Source organism: Haliotis asinina, chromosome 2, assembly GCF_037392515.1.
Source record: "Haliotis asinina isolate JCU_RB_2024 chromosome 2, JCU_Hal_asi_v2, whole genome shotgun sequence".
Classification (NCBI taxonomy): Eukaryota; Metazoa; Mollusca; class Gastropoda; order Lepetellida; family Haliotidae; genus Haliotis; species Haliotis asinina.
In genome coordinates, this window is record NC_090281.1 from 59,622,199 (window position 1) to 59,643,022 (window position 20,824).

At 42.3% G+C, this 20,824-nt stretch overlaps 1 protein-coding gene across 1 annotated transcript; it reads left to right on the top strand.

Annotated features, from left to right (window-relative positions):
- Window positions 1-772: 772 nt before the first annotated feature.
- On the top strand, window positions 773-8,502 carry LOC137274034 (uncharacterized). Its single transcript, XM_067806991.1, has 5 exons — window positions 773-871; window positions 4,967-5,593; window positions 6,906-6,996; window positions 7,298-7,362; window positions 8,188-8,502. Exons 2-5 carry the CDS (start codon window positions 5,389-5,391, stop codon window positions 8,298-8,300), a joined length of 474 nt encoding a protein of 157 aa, XP_067663092.1. The 5' UTR covers window positions 773-871; window positions 4,967-5,388; the 3' UTR covers window positions 8,301-8,502.
- The last annotated feature ends 12,322 nt before the right edge of the window (window positions 8,503-20,824 follow it).

Sequence of the window (20,824 nt, forward strand, 5' to 3'; positions counted from 1 at the left end):
TTTCAACACACACAAAAGTTTTGGACAGCTTTTAGCAGTGTCTATTTCTCAAACCCCTGAGGTAATCACAATTATATTTATACCAACGGATAGGAAATTAAATATTCTACATTTCTGTGCAATTTTATGGCCGTACGCAGATCCAGGACCACGCAAGCGCAATTCTCGCACAACGTTCACTTTTCAAACCTTACGAAAATGTGCGCCTGAAAAAAAGCTCGGCATCCAGGGGGTTAAGGCTTGTGGATGAAGCAAAACAAAAACAATCAAATGACACCGATGACGTCATACAATAAGGTTTGGTACCTCTTCGACTTTTGACTTCATAAGGTCCAAAACCTAGGGATCTTAAGAAAAGGGTGTAAATATTAGACTAATATTTCTGTAGAACCTTGACATATACTACTGCAACACAGCTGCATTCTCGGACTTTAATAGTGTCTGGAGGAAGAAAAACCAGTAAGATATAATACCCCCACGGACGCCATGCCGCACTCACACACGACGCGGGCGAACCCACCCCGAAGTGAGAGAAAAAAAACAACACGAGGTAGCAGAGTAAGTGTAGTTAAATGATTACTTACCTTAACACGCACACCTAAGGGATACAAACCATACCTACCCGTGAGGAAACAACTTTATTGAACCACAAAGTTGGTAAACTAAGCGAACCAAACACGTCCTAACAGACGAACGCTAGAAGTAAATGTGATTTTTGGATAGTTCGCGCTTGCGCGAGTGGGGAGATCACGTCACTTCCGTGACTACATTTGTAGATTACGTGAGGTAGCCATCTAGGGAATGGCGAATCGACGACTGTCTGATCTCTTCTAGCGAAGCTTGAGGTAATATGCATAAGACCTATGGTAAGGTAAGTATTTAAATATTTAAAATACTTAGATTTTAATAATATTTCTGTAGAACCTTGACATATACTACTGTAACACAACTGAACTCTCGGACTTAAATAGTGTCTCAATTGTTGCATATCATCCTTTATCTTTTACCCTACACTCCACGTGTAGTTCAATGACATACGGGATCAAACTCGGGCTCCCAGAGTGACGGGAGAGCGCTTTTACCTCTTGGCTAAGAAATGAGTTAGTTATCACCTGCATGGTTTGATGCATAGACTTGCACATTGATCAGGAGTATCACAGCCTGTTTGCTGTGATCACGTGTAGCGATTCGTTACTGAGTACGACCACACATCAGCAGGACTTCATAACTGTACCACTCAGTAGTGTCAGTACCAGTTACCCCAAAGTGCGTTGCAGGTCCACCTGTGTAATGCACCTAGACGAGTACAAGGTGCTCGACACCTAGGACTTGAATATAGTCAATCGAACAATCATCAGTGTGAATCTGACCATCAACCACACGGGTAACAGCCACAATATCGCAGAATGTGGCCTGGTTGAGTGGGACAGTGCTCATTCTGTCGACCACTGGTTTGTCTTACCTGGAACACTGAGTTGTGGAGGCGAAGGCGGAAAATCCAATCATCCGTGGCGTACATCTTGTACTGACAGCAGTGCATCTTGTACAACACAAGGGGATTGCCTCTGTTGGGTCCTGCTCAAGCCGACCCCAATGTTGATGCAGTGGTGTCTGTGATGGAGGAAAATGTACTTAACCGCACTTTGCTTAATCCCACTCCATTGTTTGTGAGCGACATACTGTTTTAAATTTGTTTTGTGAAACATACAAATGCGTGCATGGCATAGATGACCAGTGTGTAGTTACCGGTGCAAGGCAATGCCAGGTAAATGAAAAATGATCCCACATGAATCATGTAAGAACCCACAATCTTATTCGAGACATTAACTGTTAACAAACCTTTTTGTGTTCAATGTTCATTGATATCTCCGTCTCGGAGCGTCACCACATGGGCGTCTATTCCATATTGGGATGCTTGGGACGTTTTTGAACAAGGTGTTTTGAAAAACCCAACTACCATGAAATCTTTTTTTATTTTTTTATTGTGATTTGACGCAACGATTTTATTTCACAGGCTGGAGAGCTTGAAAGTCAAACTGACCTGAACTCTTTCCGTGTCTGTGTTAACACCACTTTTCATCATCATGAGGCTGAAGGGTTATACTAAGTTATAGTACATGGTTCCACATTCACACACTTTCTTTCATAGCATGATCAATGAACATCGATACACTTCTAATAGCATTTGCAGTTACATTACAAAGTTTGTCACCATTTCCACTAAAGTAAACGAAAGCGGCCATGAATGCATTAACCTTTTTAATCACTGCACTATGCTAAATGACAGTCGTATTCAGTATATCGTCTCACCAAGTGTACCGTTCGCCTAAAATGCCTACAAATCTGCCTATTACAGCACCTATTTTGATAGCTGCAACTACATCGAGAATGAGTCTGTTTAAACTTACGTAAATTTACAATAAAGAGATCAGGAGTGGCAAAACCCACATCTGATTCAATCCAGAGGAAACTGCGCACATGCATATGTAACTACATGTAATTAGTTCTCGTATCCTTCACTATGCTAAATGACAGTCGTATTCAGTATATCGTCTCACCAAGTGTACCGTTCGCCTAAAATGCCTACAAATCTGCCTATTACAGCACCTATTTTGATAGCTGCAACTACATCGAGAATGAGTCTGTTTAAACTTACGTAAATTTACAATAAAGAGATCAGGAGTGGCAAAACCCACATCTGATTCAATCCAGAGGAAACTGCGCACATGCATATGTAACTACATGTAATTAGTTCTCGTATCCTTTTGCTACGTTTAACTGTCACCCATTACCGATATCCACAAGATAACTCCCGCCACCATTGGTTCATGCTTAGTCACAGGAAACAAGGTCGTAAGGCATATTTTGAATCTGTACAACAGACACTGTCTTGTCAAAATCGTGTAAAGCCCTCATTGTCCCGTAGACAAAGCTGACTAGTCCGCGGTGTTGTTCTGGCACGTTTAGGATGGTTCTGCTGACAACTACGTCGTACCATCTCATTTTAGACGAATTCATTTAACTGAATACATAAGTGTTAATCATTATTATTTGCCACATCTAAGCTCTGTCGTACAGCGAGCCCTGACAAACGGAAACCAGAAAATCGTGCAAATCTCAAAACGAGGCTCTGCAACTAGAAAACTGGCGATCTGATATGGAATTGATATCATATCAGTCTCATTGTGCGTTTCAGAACTACACCGAATAAGCGCAAAAAACACATAACTGATGTAACCTGTGAGCCAGATGCATTGTGAAACAGTCTGTGATTTCTAGATAATTTCTTAGATGCCTACATCTCGCCATAAAATATAGAAATACTGTGTTCTTGAAGTTTTAGATTAAAATTCATTTGTAAATACCCTTTTCCCATGAAACAGGGAACTGGAATTCAGTGTAACCAAAACTGCTTGTGGTGTCTATTTTCACTCTTACACGAGCAAATTCGGACCGGCTGAAAAGTATAATTAAACAAATCGGAGAGGGTGTTATATTTACAAGATGATCCCGTGACTCACTAGCCAGTCGGGCCAGTGACAGTGCAGATTTACTGGCCCAACTGGAATTTTACTAGCCAGGGACAAGCGGGCCAGTGATTATTTCGTACATTGATTATAACCAGAAACTGCATTTGTCTATTTTTCGTGAGTGCTCTCTGAGAGGGGTATTGCCCAGCGCAGCTCTGACACTAAACTGTTTCAGGACTACCTTTCCGTGTCAAGTAATATATGATATTATATACTCTTTAAAAAAACCCAAAAAGTAGGGGAACCTGAACTTTGAAGTCTGGTAGAAAGAAAACCCATTGAAGAAAGTTACAACGACATTCATCTTGTGTGTGCAGCATCATTTCACGTTATCACCACACGCAAACACAATGCATGGGCAGCACGTGCACAACGTGGGAGCCTCCTACACGTGCATGGGGTGTCATTATGAATTTTGACATTTTTGAGGCAGCTCGATAAATCACTGTTGACCATTTTTCCGACAATTTTCTTGCATCTGTGCATGGTCAGGGTTTTCAGGGTCAAATCACATACTACTGACTAAACCTGAAATTTTCATGCCATACACCAGTCACCCAACAAGGAGGATAACGGAACGAACAGCTTTGCTTTGAATGAAATCCATGTGGTGATGCATTCTCAAAACATCCATGATTATTGTCAATATTGATTCAATCATAGTGTATCTCCCAATTTCGACAACCGTACATTGAGAGTAGTTCCTCTACTTTTTTTAGGAGTATAGGACTGAAACAATTGAAACGATGACGATGACGATATATGCAACATTTGCAGCCACGTTAAAAACCAGTGTCTAATAGCATCATGTTTCAGCAATATTGCAACAAGATCATATTAAGCATATCACCCCCAAGAGGTCCAGGCACCTAATTGACATGAGGAATGGAACTCGAATCTTGAGCGAAACGAGGCCATTGCCTGCGTAGAACTACAAGATGTTATTCCATGTCACGACTCTGCCTAGTTTTTTTTATACCAGACCGGAACAAACGAAATAAACAAACCAACTGCGTTGTGAACTAAGGTATATGTAGATATTTTCCCGTAGACTTGAAAGTTACCGTTCAAAATCCACCCAAAGCAAAACAAATAAAAATAAAAAACATCCGATTTTCGAAAAGTTTGAGAATAATTTAACCACATAGCTGTCCGAGGTGACGCACTGGCGCACGTTTAGTTGAGGCTGGTGTTATCAGCACCATTGGACTGAGTACACCACAGCTGTCGTCAACAACGACAACAACAACAATCTCATAAAAACAGCGAGAGCATGAAGAATCTACCAAAACAACGTGTTTTCCTTGGGCTGGTTAGACCATACTGAAACAAAACCTCACCCAGATTTTAGAAAACGTAAAATATTCCCGGGACATGTTTTATGCCCAGATAAGAAACCGTTTTTGAATATGCAGTTATTCAGCTCTTCTCAACAGGGAAGCTGTTCCACTGGCAGAGCTGTCGTCTTGGATTGGTGTGTTACTACGTGGGCTGATGTGAGTGATTAATCTATTATATATCTTAGAAAATCTTGGTAACGATGGTAAATATGTCAAAATAGGTCACCGATTGCGAAAATGAACCTTTCCACGAAGTAAAGTCGCTTGGCCGACCGCATTTGTTCTGAATAATCAACATGACGATGGAGTACATTCATTATTGTGTTAAAACAGCGAGATAAAGTTTGATGTACCATGTGTGACTATGTGTCATGATGAACGAAAACCCCCTGCCTAGCTCTCCAGTCGACACTGCAGGCCCGCTCTCCCGACACTCCCCCTTGCTGCACTAGCTACGAGCACGTTGTTGACGAAATGAATGATGTAATGGTTCCGGTACAAGTTCCACAGATGATTCGATGGTTTACGTCACAATTCCGAGAATCACTGCGACAGGCGGACGTAAGTGTGTATATATACAGGAGACAGGCGGACGTATGTATGTTTATATACAGGAGAAGTGTTGTAGAGAGTCACTTTCTTCCACCATGACGAACTCTGTGCTGTTTGCCCTGACTCTCTGTCTGGTCGTCTGCTACTCCTCGGCTTTGTTCTTCAACAACAGTGAGTATTGTGGGCATGTGTGTATCATATTTATTCAAAAGAAATGTACAAATCTGATTGATCAGAGTACCTTTGACCTTCAGATACACATCAATGATCAGTGCCACCGAAATGCACACCGAAGTTATTCAGTAAACGAATTAAGAAAGATACCTATGTATGTGCAGACAGGATACCCAACAACAGTGACCAAACCACTGTACAATTGTAGCCCGTGGCTAGCTAGTAAAAATCCATTCGGACCAGTAAATCTCGACAGTCACTGAAAAGGACGGGCTCTCTCGGATATCACTCTCTCCGACCTTGTAATACAAGGATTATGGTCTGAAAACAGTTCATCATGTTAGCAGCTTAAGGATAAATTTCACTTCAGGCCAAAAAAGTATCTTGTTTTCATTTATTGTAATTTTTTGCTGCATTCAGATTTCGGGCTTGTAAATTATGAAAGCTAGTATCTTTCAGGGACACCTATCCCGACTGGCTAGCAAAAACTATTTCCCACACTGAAATTATACGTCAACCATTGTTGATTCTTGCCATCGCTAGTTTTCCTCTATCGCTGACGGTACCTCGCAAACCATGTGATTGAGCCGGGACAGAGTGTGCCTGGGTCCATTTTGTTGAGACATAATGCACAGGTCCTGGCGTCGTTAAAATCGCTCTGTATAGCTGAAAGAGAAATATTCATGTGCTGTTTAAAAAAGTAGGGGAAGTTGAACTTTCAATTTGATAGGAAGTAGAAGCGTTAACAGACTTTTCCCAGACAGACATCATATGAACGTACCACTACATTTCTTATCACCGTTTCTAAACACAATGTAGTAGCGTCGTACGCAGGCATGGGGTGTCGTTCTTGATGTTGACTGTTACCAAGGTAAATCACCGACAATCACCGATAAATCACTGCATACGAGTAATTTATCAACTTGCATCACACAGTAACAGTTGTTAGCGTTTGATTGAAACCATTTTATTGTTGTTGTAAAATGAAGATGGTGCACATGCAAATTCCATGTCATACGCCTGAAGATGGTGCACATGCAAATTCCATGTCATACGCCTATCATTGTACAAACAACTATGATCATTAAGAAATGCACATGGCGACGCACTCTCAAACACATCATCACATTGATCGACTCCGATATATCTCCCATTTTTTAAAGACAGACAGAAATAAATATTTTGAATCGTACATTGAAAATGAAGTTCCCTTACTTTATGGAAGAGTATATATCTGAACCAGCATGTGACATTTCGGAAATATCCTTGTATACATGATCGTCGTTACAGTAGTGAGTTCTGTTTACAGACTGTGGATCGACCTGTCGACCTGGATCTTGTGCCGGGAGTTTTGGATGTACACGGTGTCAAGGAAACCTGTGTGTGAAGCGCATTAACGGGTAATTAAAACAGTATTGAGCGACTGGAGCTCAAACCACACCATCTTATCTACAGATCTACAACTTTGCATTAAATGTTTGTTGACAATAAGCTTGTCTGCTGGCTGAAAACCCGAAGCTCACAAACGTCATTTACAAAAAAAAGGGGGAAATATTTTACGTTCGCTTTGATGTGCCTTTTCAAATGTCGGAACATGCGTGCAAATGTATAACAGTTCCTCATCGACAAATGCCACTTTCTGTATCTGTAGTAATCTGCCATCAGAATATGAAAAAAGATTCATGTTAATATTCTTTGCAGGGTCGGTGTGTGTGTTCCTGGTTGCGGACGCGGGGCCTTCTGCAATCCCGTTGGCTTCTGTAACAGTGAGTAATTATGTTTGTTATAGTCTCTGAATACATTACAACTGAAGAAAACTAAGCTGCAAGGGACATAACTAGAACCACCCTAGATATGGATAAAACTAGAATGTGTTCTGTTTATCAGAAAACCGATCGAAAAAGGGTAATATAATTGTGTACAAAAAGATCGCATTGTTTATTCAGTTGAAACAGTTGAGAAAAGAGCGAGTGAATTTGAGTTCCAGCACTATCACGACAAAGAGCAATAGAAATGGGCAGAGCGTCGAGAAAAGAACATATAATTGTTTTTAAACAAACATTTAAAATGAGTAGTTTCGTTTTATCACTCATGAGAACGCTGGAGATAAGGGCGTACAAGCAGTGTACAGAAAATGTTGGCGCGTTTGTACGTTTAGGCACCATTGGTTCTGACCTATAGTGACCCGTGAAGGTTCCGGGGTAGAATAGGCCTTCAGCAACCCAGGCCTGCCATAAACACCGACTATGCTTGTCGTAACAGGCGACTAACGGGATCGGGTGGTCAGGCTCGCTCAATTGGTTGACACATGTCATCGGTTCCCAATTGTGCAGATCGATGCTCATGGTGTTGATCACTGGATTGTTTGGTCCAGACTCGTTTATTTACAGACCGCCCCCATATAGCTGGAATATTGCTGAGTGCGGCGTAAACCTAAACTCACTCACCCTGAGCTGTAGTATTTTGAGAATGGTACTATGGTGTGCCGTTGAGACTGACATCAAATGATCGAAGGGAAAAGCATTAATGGGCCTTGAGCATGTACTAGTTGCCTGAACACTTATAATGATGAGAATGTGCGTATGTTGCAGACTGTGACGATTCCAATTGTGAAGTGTGTCGCTCCAAGTACGTGTGTGATCAATGTAAGACGAGGTACACGCTACAGAACGACCGCTGGTGTGTCCGGGAGCGCCGAGGGTGAACACCACACCCACCTCCGTCCTGACCCTCAGATCTACCCTGCCTGATGGAAGATCGTGATGTATGCACAATTCATGCTGTCACCTAGCTGTCACCTAGCTGTCACCTAGCTGTCACTCGGGATTGTATCGTTACCTCGACACCCGACACCATATCTGTTTTTATATGTATATACGTTGTTACTAAAATGTTTTATAACGATATATATATTTATTTACTTGTTTGTTTCCTTAGTTAGAAAGCAAAGTTGTTGAATGAACTTGGTTGTCTGCCGATGGCCGCGTTATTAGACGCCATGTTCCAATATAAGATTTTACGCCGCGTTCAGAATAGCGATATCCCACCAATATCACAACGGGGGACACCCGAAGTGTGCTTCACATATTATAACCATGTGGGTGATTGAACGCAGGGCTTCATCGTGACGAACGAGCTGACACCTTAACCACTAGGTGGTTAAAACACAAAAGCGCGAGCCATGGCCGGAATCTTTGAATGGTAGGTAGGTAGGTAGGTAGGTAGGTAGGTAGGTAGGTAGGTAGGTAGGTAGGTAGGTAGGTAGGTAGGTAGGTAGGTAGGTAGGGCGACCTTGGGCCTTTAAAGGCATACGAGTACATGTCGAGTACATGTGTCTACCCGTAGTGTCATTGTCCCATGTATTTTGCGAAGAGGCATTTATTGACGATGAAATGACAAACCAGTAATCTCATGGAATGGGTTTAATTGATTGAATATCTGGCCGTGGTCTCTTGCAAGCCATCTTAGCTAGTGTGTCAACTACTTCGTTCCCAGCTACACCAACATGTGCAGGAATCCAAACAATATCACAGCTGATATACATGGAGTTTAGAACAGTATCAAGGTACAAGATGTCATATATAATGTCACTAATGGACATTGGACACCTGATTGAATTGTTTGTATAGCTGATAACGGATCAGTAAAAAGTATTGCTTCGTGCTCATTATGTTGTACCCATTTTAAAGCTTGAAGTATGGCTGTCAATTCTGATGCAAACTCAGATTATCAGTCAATCTAAATCTTTTAGATAAACCAAAATTGGGAATATAAAAGGCCCCACCAACATGACCGGTTCTGGGATCCTTTGAAGCATCAGTGTCTTGGGTTAGGATTTTAATAACACTCGGTGGCATTTGTTTGTTTACAAGTTCCGATAAATCATGAGAAAGCGAGGGTTGTGTTGAAGTACAGGGAACTGTTTTAGGTAGAGATTGCGCAGCATTCAGCTGAAGGTTGTTCAACTCGTACTGCGATGCAAATTGTTGAACAAGTAATCCAAATGGTGGTTTTCCATAATTCCAATCACACATGACATATTCCACACAATCACACAAAATATCAGTTGCTGGTTGATACTTAGATGAAGCTCGTAAAGATAAGTAGTACTTAAGAGCCACTTTAAGACGATGATATTGCAAAGGAGGTTCTGAGGCAGAAACCGGTGTAGTAGGAAAGGCACCAGTGCATATCCGAAGAACGTTAGCTTGAACACGATCAAGTTTAGCCAAATGACATTTTGCAGCATCCATGAAAACTTGACAACCGTATTCTAACCTAGACAAAATAAGTGCTTTATACAAAAGAAGCAAGGACGATTTATCAGCACCCCACTTTGTGACAGACACGCTCTTCAGTAAATTGAGAGCTTTAGTGCATTTTGATGAAATGTAGTTTATGTGGCTGGACCATGTGTGTTTTTGATCAAAGATTACACCCAAGAATTTAAATTCAGAAACAGATTTTATGTCCTGACCTCCAATGTGTAGCTTCAGATTGGAGGGAAGGTTACGTCTTGTGAAGAACATAGCAACTGATTTAGAAGTTGATACCTTGAACCCCCACCTTGACACCAAAGATCGATAGAATTTAGAGCCAATTGAATAGATTTGTGAACAAACTCAATGTTTCCAAAACGTCTCCAACAAGCACCATCATCTGCAAATTGTGATGCATCAATATTTAACGAAGATCAGAAAAGAAATCATTGATCATGATATTAAAGAGCAAAGGGCTCATAACACTGCCCTGTGGAGTGCCATTTACAATAATTCGCATGTCAGACACGTGTTGCCCAATACGAACTTGTATGGTTCGATCAGTTAGGAAGGACTTTATCCACTGTAGCATTCGTCCCTTTACTCACAAACTTTTCAGTTTAAATAAAAGGCCATTTCTCCATGACATATCATACGCCTTTTCAATGTCTAAAAATACACACAGCACATACTCTTGGTTTCCTAGTGCTTTCTGTGCTTCATTTTATAGTCGAACTAGGTGATCTGTGCATGAACGAGTTTTCCTAAACCCACACTGTAGCCTCGTTAATTATGAATGGTTGGTAACAGTTTCTTTGAGTTACCTCCCTTATTACAAACCACCGCGAGGTAGCAAGATCTTTCATAGGTATTTTACGCCGACATCAATCAGTTAACGCAAGTGGATGTGTGCTGTAAGGGGTGTTGCAAGTATGCGAGGGTATGGTTTTATGACGGTTTATGTAATATTCTAGCAATATCACGACACTAGAATGGGCTTCACACTTTTTTAGCCATGTGGGGTATCGTTTTCGTTCTATTGCCGTGACGGTGCGGAGGTTCTACCAACTGGACTACCCTGCCACCCCTTTGTGTAACTGAACATTCTTACAACTTTCCGTAATCTTCATATCCCTGGGCGTGCAGTAGCAGGGATGTTGGAGTGGGCGTGCAGTAGCAGGGATGTTGGAGTGGACGTGCAGTAGCAGGGATATTGGAGTGAATGTTGATAATCGCCACACTCGGAAATATTCGAGTCGGGCGTAACGGCGGTTGAAATGAGTATCCCCACTGGCCATCGGTATACGATGATATGTACACAGTACGCGTGACCTCCACTGACCACCATATGCTCGCCTGAAGGAACTCTCCACAAACAGCGCCTAATGGTGTCTATACATGTGGTCATTTATCGATGAACACAGCTGAGATAGAAAATTCAGAAACCAAACAGGCCCCGAGTAACCTACCTGTGCATGCCACGAAAATGATCACCATCAAATAGTGATGTATCGTACAGTGACAGACTATCCGGTTATTAGGGAGACGCGTTAAGTATCTTGGGAATATATACTCAAAATGTAGAATCTAAAAATATAAAAAGTTTGTGCTACGAGGACCGTGCCTTCTTGCCCCCTGCCCAACGCTGAGCACGTGTGAGTTGGGTGTTGCGCTGCACTCAGCAACTTTCTAGCTATATGACGTCTTTTGTAAATAATCGAGTCTGGATCAGTCAATCTAGTGATCAAGAGCATGAGCATCGATCAACGCGATTTGGATGCGATGATGTCAACCAAATCAGCGAATATGACCACCCTATCCCGTTAGTCGCCTCGTTCGACAAGCATGGGTTGCTGAAGATCAATTCTAACCCGGATCCGTTTGTTAGAGCACATGTAGAGGCTGCTTATGTGGGTGACTTCGTTCAGTGGGTACCCGGTAGGAATACTACATTCCCGTGACTAAATATGGCATAGTAGTCGCAGCCGTCGTCGCGTTCGTAGTACCTTTAGGGTTTAGAGTGAATGAGTGGGTTTACTTTTACGCCGCACTCAGCAATATTCCAGCTATATGGGGGCGGTCTGTAAATAATCGACAAGACAAGACCAGACAATCCAGTGACCAACAACATGAGCATCGACCTGCACACTTGGGAACCGATGACATGTGTCAACCAGCTCAGCGAGCCTGACCACCAGATCCCATTAGTCGCCTCTTACGACAAACATATATAGTCATGGCAGGTATGGGTTGCTGAAGACCTTTTCTACCCCGGAACCTTCACGGGTCTAGTACCATTAGAAGCAGCAGCAGCAGCAGCACCAGTAGTAGTAGTAGTACTGTAGTAGTAGTAGTAGTAGTAGTAGTAGTAGTAGTGAAGAGTACGTGAGTGATTATAGTATTACGTAATAATCCAGCAATATCAAGAAGAGGAACACAAGAAATGGACATTACACATTGTGCCTATGTAGGGAATCGAACCCGGCTCTTCGGCGTGACGAGTTAACGCTTTCATCATTGGCCTACCTCACCGCCCATAACTGAATTGAACTGTCTTTGTGAAGGCCCCCATTGTGCATTGTGGCTAGAACACATGTCCTGTCTGCTTCGATTACCTGTAACGTCAGTTACAAAACACCTTGAAAAAAACGGTACCATATATTTACCCGTTTGACGTTAATAATACAAGCGCTTCTATGGTCTCGAGCCACACACACATACGAGCATGCGCGACACGAATCTGGTGAGGGCGGGATCAGGAATGGGCTGCGCGTATTGTACACACCTGGGGAATCGAACCCGGCTCTCGGAGTGACGAACAAACGCTTTAACCACTAAGCTACCCCGCCGCCCACTACAATATAACAGCGAAAGAAAGACAGAAAGAAAGAAATATTTCACTTACCTAATAATGCATAGTTTATAATTACAGTATTCAATTTTGGATATTCTCTACTTGAGAAGGAAGATTGCAGTTTAGTATTTCTTGGGCAAATAGGTTCACATGTAAATAGGACAAGGTTCGACACCGTCGTTGCTGGAAGATGGCCAATTGCCGCGTCCCACCTAAGCTGAAAGTGATCTTGACAGTGATCCCCATTTGTCCTCACCTCGATTCAAGTGTTTCCTTAATGCGAATAATGTGTAAGTATTTATTTAGTAAGCAATCGATGGATTGATAGATCTATCTGCGTCCAGTGTAACCCCCTGGGGTCGGGAGTAGTCGACACATCATACCTGTGGACCCGGTAACCATGGATTGACTGACCGCCGTGACACAGCAGAAATATCTACAGTGACATTTGAAAGCCATTGTGTGCCATTGTTGTGCCCTGTTCATATTTCTACACCATAGGACGAGTTTGTAAATGTACAAAAGGGCGCGGATGTACTCATGTGTACTATGCAAGGAATCACATGTGCATGCCCATATGGGTGAGTTGAGTGAGTTTAGTTTTGCGCCGCATTCAGCTATGTTCTAGCTGTATGGCGGCGGTCTCTGTTGATAATCGAGTCTGGACAAGACAATCCAGTGATCAACAGCATCAGCATCGGTCTGCGATTGGGAACCGATGACACGTGTCCGTCAAGTCAGTGAGTCTGACCACCCGATCCCGTTAGTCGCCTGTTCCCAAAAGAATAGTCGCCTTTTATGGCAAGCACGGGTATTGCTGAAGAACTATTCAACCCGGATATTCACGGGTCGTGCCCAAATGGCTTAAACGGAGCTACTGAATGTACACTCTTCAAAAAACGAAACGCAAAATGAAATTCAAAAATGATGCTTACAATTTTGTAGACATATGTAAACTCAAGCATTTTTAGGGGTGCACATTGTTTCTGGAATGTTTTAGAAGATTATGCTTGGCCACAAATGATTTTGAACGGTTTTATCAATCAGGATTGTCATGATGTGCGTGGATGTCATGCAGCACGAATATCAGGCACAATGATTGTTTCTCACGTGCAGATCACGAGTACAGCATGTGGTTATAAAAGACCCAAATGAATCTCACAATTTCATCCACGATCTTTGCAAGTACTGTACACGAAAATGGGACGTCTCGACACTGCCGATCGAAATCAGGTAATTGGACGATTGCAAGCTGGCGAATCAAAGAGTGAGGAAGCAAGAATCTTCAACGTTTATCCCAGCTCAATAACTTGTGGGATCGATTTCGTCAAACAAATTCAACAAATGACCGTCCAAGATCAGGAAGACCTAGAGTCACCACACCTTCCCAAGACCGGTACATCCGGGTAACCCACATACGTGCCCGCCATCGTACGGCCCGGGACACAGCACAAGAACAGTTTGGAGCCGATCAGACAATCAGGAACCGTCTCCGAGAAATTGGAATACGTGCCAAACGTCCAAAAGTTGCCCCCTTCTTGTCACGATTACATCGACGTCGACGAGTGAGATGGTGTAAAACGTTGCTGCCATGGAACCTAGCAAACTGGATGCGCATATAGTTTAGCGATGAATTCCGTTATCAGGCGACGTGATGGTAGAGACCGTGTCTACAGACGACGTCATGAACGTTTTTCTCCTGACTGCATCAGACAGGTGGACAGATTCGGTGTACGGAGTGTTATGGTGTAGGGAGAGATCTCATACACCCGCAGATCGCAACTTGCGCTTGTCCAAGGCAATCTGACGGCCAATCGATACATCGACCAAATTCTCCGCCCGCGCGTCCTTCACCTTGTTGACCGTCAACGGCAGCTCCTCCAATAGGACAACGCCAGGCCCCAGACAGCACGTGCCACCGTGGACTACCTGACCAATAACAACATCAATACCTTCCCCTGGCCCTCCAGATCCCCGCATCTAAATCCAATCGAACACCTTTGGGATCAAATCGATAGACGGGTACGTCGACGTCGTAGTCCACCACATAATCTTCAACGGTTGTTCCACACGCTGCAGGAAGAATGGAGAGGGATTCTCCAGCACAAAAAAATCCAACGATTGATTCGATCTGTACACAGGAGGTGTTGAGCAGTGGTACCAGCTGGAGGTGGTCACACGAGGTACTGACTTCGACACCACCTGGTGGACAGCAGTAATGACTGTGATGACTGTTATTCTCATGAAATATGGACAGGATGCATTGATCCACAAAATTTCATTCATGTTTCTTTGTTTGCCGTTGATCTACACGTCCTTGAATAACACCAAATTTTCATTGATATTTCGGGTTTGCGTTTCTTTTTTTTTCTAACAGTGTGTAATACCAACGGAGACTCAGTCAGTGGTGGGTGTGACTGCGGGTGCAGCTACCCGGTGTCATTCCGACTCACATTACATAAAACTGTTAACCAGTGTGTACTTGAAAATGCACATTTATTGTTTCAGGGTTATGTTTCATAAACTAAGGGAAATTAGAGTGATACTTTGATCATGTCCAACCGACATGAGAATACATAGACAGCGAAATGACACGTGAACGTGACATACATTGTTGCACAGGTCAGCGCCAGGCAGGTGATGTGTGTATTTACTTAGAGTGGGTTTCGCTGACGCATGCGCACTTCCATATCCGATGTCGCAATCCAGCATTTCCTATGTTATCTACCATCGCGTGACATCGTCCGTGGTGTTGCAATATGTTTAGGTGAGATATAGCTGGAGATGGGACTCAATGGGGACGGGTTAAGACGTTGAGACCAAGGGCATGACGAAATTTGTTTGATAGAAACAAATATTTGTATATAAAATAACAAGTAATCATGTTCAGATGGGCGATTTAAACCTGAGGAAATCTAGCTTTGCTTCATGTGGGGCTTTCGCATTACAGAAATGTTGGGCGGAAGGGGAGCATAGATGATGCAAGTGGTCTCACCTTAGGCAAGACAGTTTGTTCAAAACTGCCTGTGTTCACACAGCAGAAAATGGGTACCTGGTGGGATAAGTCATGTGACTATATCCCTCTAGCGCCTAACAGGCAACCTGGGTTATCCGGGGCAAAAATATGCCTGCTTTGACTGTTAGCGCTATGAGCATTCACCTCGTGAATGGAGTTTAGCGCAAAATTAATGTACATATTATTACTATAAAATAATGTGGTCGAGGGACTGTGAAACAGACGTGTAAGTGTTTTAAACAAGCTTCTACGTCACACATATTCAGCTATTAGCTTAGTTAGCACAGATGGTGAATGCTCACACCGAACACACGGACACATGCACAGCCACATCCATACAAGCATGGTGCTCATGCTGTCAGCAATTTCTTTGTTCAGGCTTTTGTGTTACACGTGGGAAATAAATGGACATTTAATAAATTCACGCACATGTACTTTGTATAAAATTCTGAAAAACACGTTCCGGGAGGGTGTGAACATGTGCGTGCGTCCACTTGCATGTGTGTGGAAGAGGATCGAAAACACTTGTTTCTGGCTACGGACACCTGCACTTCATAAACGTACACGGTTCTGTAATGAATATCACCTCGAGGTGGTTGTTCCTGGTTAGTCTACTCGTGACCAATCGCGTCATTCCGTAACAGGTAAGCTCCCTTGTTATATCGTCGGATGACTGTGACACCGACTCAGACGTAACCCTGCATAGTAAATACATTCATTCACACAAGTTGTATTTCACGGACATGCATATATTTAACAATGACATGTCAGTATTTTTGTTATCAGCTGAGTTTGAACTGAGATGTTATCTAGAGTAGAGAACTGGGTTACCTCAGGACAATGTGGTGAATGGCAACAGTATCAACAGACTCATCCACCACTAACTTGAAAATGCACCTGTTTCAACTCGCTACAGGCTAACCGATTTCCCCAAATCCATTTGACCTTACGCGCCTTCCATACAAACATTTCCAAACATTATCTCGTGTTACACCACTCGTGAATATTGAAGGGTCCCTGTAGTGAAGAAACACGTTAACGTCCGTAAGCAAGTTAATTAACTTTACCCTTTTTCTGTGTTGCCTCGGGGTAAAATGCTTGAAAACTCAACATGCTACAGTTCTGATAATTTACGGTTACAGGCCAAAGTGCTTCTGGTTAGATGAGCAAGTGCTTGAGATTAGGGGCTTAGTGCTTGCAGTTGCAGCACGTGCAGAAGCTATATGGAGGATTAAGTAAACATGCTTGGAAATTAATCGTGAACTTATTCTTTCTCTATATGTTATTCAGGAACCTCAGCCGAGACACGACTAGGAACCACTCAGTATGTAGGAATCTTCACTTCTAATCGTTCCTTTGACTATGACGAACTATTACTGTGGGGTTGACTTCTAGAACCTCACTGGCTGTCACCTCAGGGTGGAAGAAAATCCTTAAATTCACGCGTGAACAAAGTATATATGTTAGTGCACGTTTTTCAAAGAGATTTGTGAAACTTAAGACAGGGCACTTTTGTCCAGACTGTCTCGAACCCAAAGTATCGCGATATATCGGGATATGAGGTAGATAAGTAAGCCGGTCCTCACACGAGTAGTTGTGTGGAGAGTTGTTTCTCTAACACAACACATTTGAAGGTGTCTGCGTCCTGCGGATACAGGTACAAGAGAACTTCGCTTCTGTCCGATATACAACTGTTCATATAATGTTCACATCCCTTATCAAGATGGATCATTATTCGATAACTGTTCGTCAATCAGAGACGACAGAAACATTCACGACATTACGTCCAAAACGCAAACCAAACGCTGAGCTGCAAGACGGCGATGAACCGTAGTCTGTTTGTATTATGTTGCTATGCTTAACGTCACAATCACTGATTTAGTGTTCCACATATGTGACCGAGACCGTGACCATACAATCCAGCGATTGATACCGTGACCATCAACACACAATGACATTTAGAAAGTAGTCAAATGTAACATTTCAAATGTTTTGCTTTTGATTGGGATTTCTCATTAAAGAACGGATTCCTGAGACATACGTGCCAATTTATACTTGTCAGTAAAGTGTTGTTCTCAGAGTACGTCATCAGGAATACCAGTTGTCCAACTTTCATTTTTGTGGAATCTCGGATGCTGAGTGGGTTAGATGGCTGAACCGGCGATTAGGCTGTTGCACTGTAGGCGACTGACGCACCTGTCACTGTTGGGATAATTGCACAGTCTATTAAAGAAAATATGGACAGACGTACTAGAATTTGTACTTTGCTGACAGAACATAATCCCAATCTAACAAATGTTACATTCTGGCCATCGGTCAACGATGTCACCGAGTCTGACCACCTGACACACTGGTCCTCTGACAACCCACCAGAGGTTGATGTTAACCTCGTCCACTTCGGAATTCCTTTCAGTCTGATTTACAGGAATAAAGATTGTCAACAGCATCGCCTGTTTGTTTTTGTAAATAAGTAGAGTGTCGATCAAACATGACCCACTATATATAGCATTCTAAAATCAGCTTTATGTATCAGAGCTACATACCATTGGTAGGTTGCAGTCTATAGAATATAAGCACTAGAGGTCAAGGGTTGATGGTTGACCGTTGATAACCCAAGACTGACATTGACCTCTCAAGGGCGACTGTACATGACCACAGTGTTTTTGTCATAAAAGGCGACTGTGCTTGTCATAAAAGGCGACTATGCTTGTCATAAAAGGCGACTATGCTTGTCGTAAGAAGCGACTAACGGGAACGAGTGGTCAGGCTCGCTGACTTGGTTGACACATGTCATCGGTTCCCAATTGCGCAGATCGATGCTCATGTTGTTGGTCACTGGATTGTCTGGTCCAGACTCGATTATTTACAGACCAGCGCCATATAGCTGGAATATTGCTGAGTGCGGTGTAAAACTAAACTCACTCACTCACTCATAAAAGGCGACTATGCTTGTCGTAAGAGGCGACTAACGGGATCGGGTGGTCAGACTCACTGACTTGGTTGACACATGTCATCGATTCCCAATTGCACAGATCGATGCTCATGTTGTTGGTCACTGGATTGTCTGGTCCAGACTCGATTATTTACAGACCGCCGGCATATAGCTGGAATATTGCTGAGTGCGGCGTAAACCTAAACTCACTCACTCACTTATAACTATTTAATGAAAGTAAAACTAACCCCACGCTCCTCTGAGTTACATCCCCAACATGGACACTGTGTGGTATACATTTGTATATGGCTGAAGTAAGGCAGATTAGCCCTAGGGCATCTTCTGAACCTCCCACTTCATAGAACAGCAAACTTCACAGTGGACAAATCAGATGGATTTGAAGTGACTAACCGTCATAGTTATAGGACAAGGATTGTATTTAGCTATGTGGTAAATATTTACAGTAGTTATCATTTAGCACCTGTTCTTATTAGTTTGTATGTTCAAAACTCACGTACAAAAGAAACGACACGTTTTGTGCTTTGGGATCATTAGAATGCTTGTGGCTTGTTTATTTATTTATTTATTTATTTATTTATTTATTTATTTATTTATTTATTTTTGGTTTGTTTTTTTTTCAAAGTAATTCCGAAGCAACCAGATGTGTACTTATTTTTGTACGTCATTTTAGTCTGTTTAGACTCAGGATATCTCACATGATACAGCTAAACAAAGTTTCATGTAAGGCCAAAATGCCAAAACACTGTAGAGAAATTAAGTAAATGAAACTCTCAAGAACAATACTCTTTAAAACATCTTTAATACAAAATCCTCAAAACAGTTTGTTGCAAAAACCGTTACGAGACTATTCTGTGAGTAAGTATTAGCAACGTGACTTATATTCTAATCTGCTGCAAATGAATAGTCTGTGGTATCGGGGTTCCACTACAGCCATCTCTCCACCATCATGCGACAGCTGAATCGTCTGTGGATGCGGTCTCCTACCGTCATGTGACATCTGCACAGCTGAATCAGTGTTCGTAACCGCTGACAGCTGGTTGGGCTTATACCCTGCTTACATTGACATATTTTCACGTTCGTTGATGCAGTTAAGATATAAAGGTATAACAATATAAGTACGTTTAACAGTCGACTGCATAATTCTATCAGTTCCGACTGAGTCGTTTTCTGTCATTAACTTCACTGAAATTGACTGCTGTATACTCTTTTAATCAATAATTAATAATGTTCTGTCATGTTGTCATAACAAGCTTTTTCAGCCGAAGTTAATTTACGGACTGTTTTAGTGCAACCGACTGCATTTCAGTCTGCAGACAGTACATTAATTCTTTTCAGACGCCAGTCTACCATATTTTGAACATTACTTAACATCTGGTGATATTTTCTTAAAAAGCGCAACACACCTGAAGAGCACACACGGCTCCAGAGGCTGTGTGACTTGTTGTTTTCGATAACGCTGTTATCAACCTGATGACTCATTGATGACGCAAGTGAACCCATGTTAGGTCGGGAGACCACTACACGTGTGAGAAAAGCAAGTAATATTTCGTATATCTTGTACATGTGTATGGCATGACTAGGATATCGATGTATGGTACACATGATGTGGCTGGTATGGTGATGATAGTTCACGGTATATATGATACAGTTGATATATTGCTGATAATATGAGGGTTTATATGATATAGTTGATATACTGATGATAATGTATGGTATATATGATACAGATGATATACTGATGATAATGTGAAGCATGTATGATACAGTTGATATACTTATGACAGTGTATGGTATATATGATACAGTTGATATAGTGAGTGAGTGAATTTGGTCTTACGCCGCACTCAGCATTATTTCAGGTATACGGCATCGGTCTGTAAATAATCGAGTCTGGACCACACAATCCAGTGATCAACACCATGAGCATCGATCTGCGCAAATGGAAACCGTTGACGTGTGTCAACCAAGGCAGCGAGCCTGACCACCAGATGCCGTTAGTCCCCTCTGACAACAAACATAGTCGCCTTTCATGGCAAGCATGGGTTGCTGAAGGCCTATTCTACCCTTTCACGTCGACAGTTGATATGTATGATGATAATGTATAGTATATATCATGCAGCTTGCATATAGGTGATAACGTGATACA

Bases quoted from the DNA above. Each gene is read 5' to 3' on its own strand.
- LOC137274034 (XM_067806991.1), top strand. From the start codon at position 5,389: ATGGTTTACGTCACAATTCCGAGAATCACTGCGACAGGCGGACGTAAG. The intron at 5,594-6,905 runs GTGAGTATTGTG...TTCTGTTTACAG, and splicing joins GGCTTTGTTCTTCAACAACA to ACTGTGGATCGACCTGTCGA. The intron at 6,997-7,297 runs GTAATTAAAACA...TATTCTTTGCAG, and splicing joins TGTGTGAAGCGCATTAACGG to GGTCGGTGTGTGTGTTCCTG.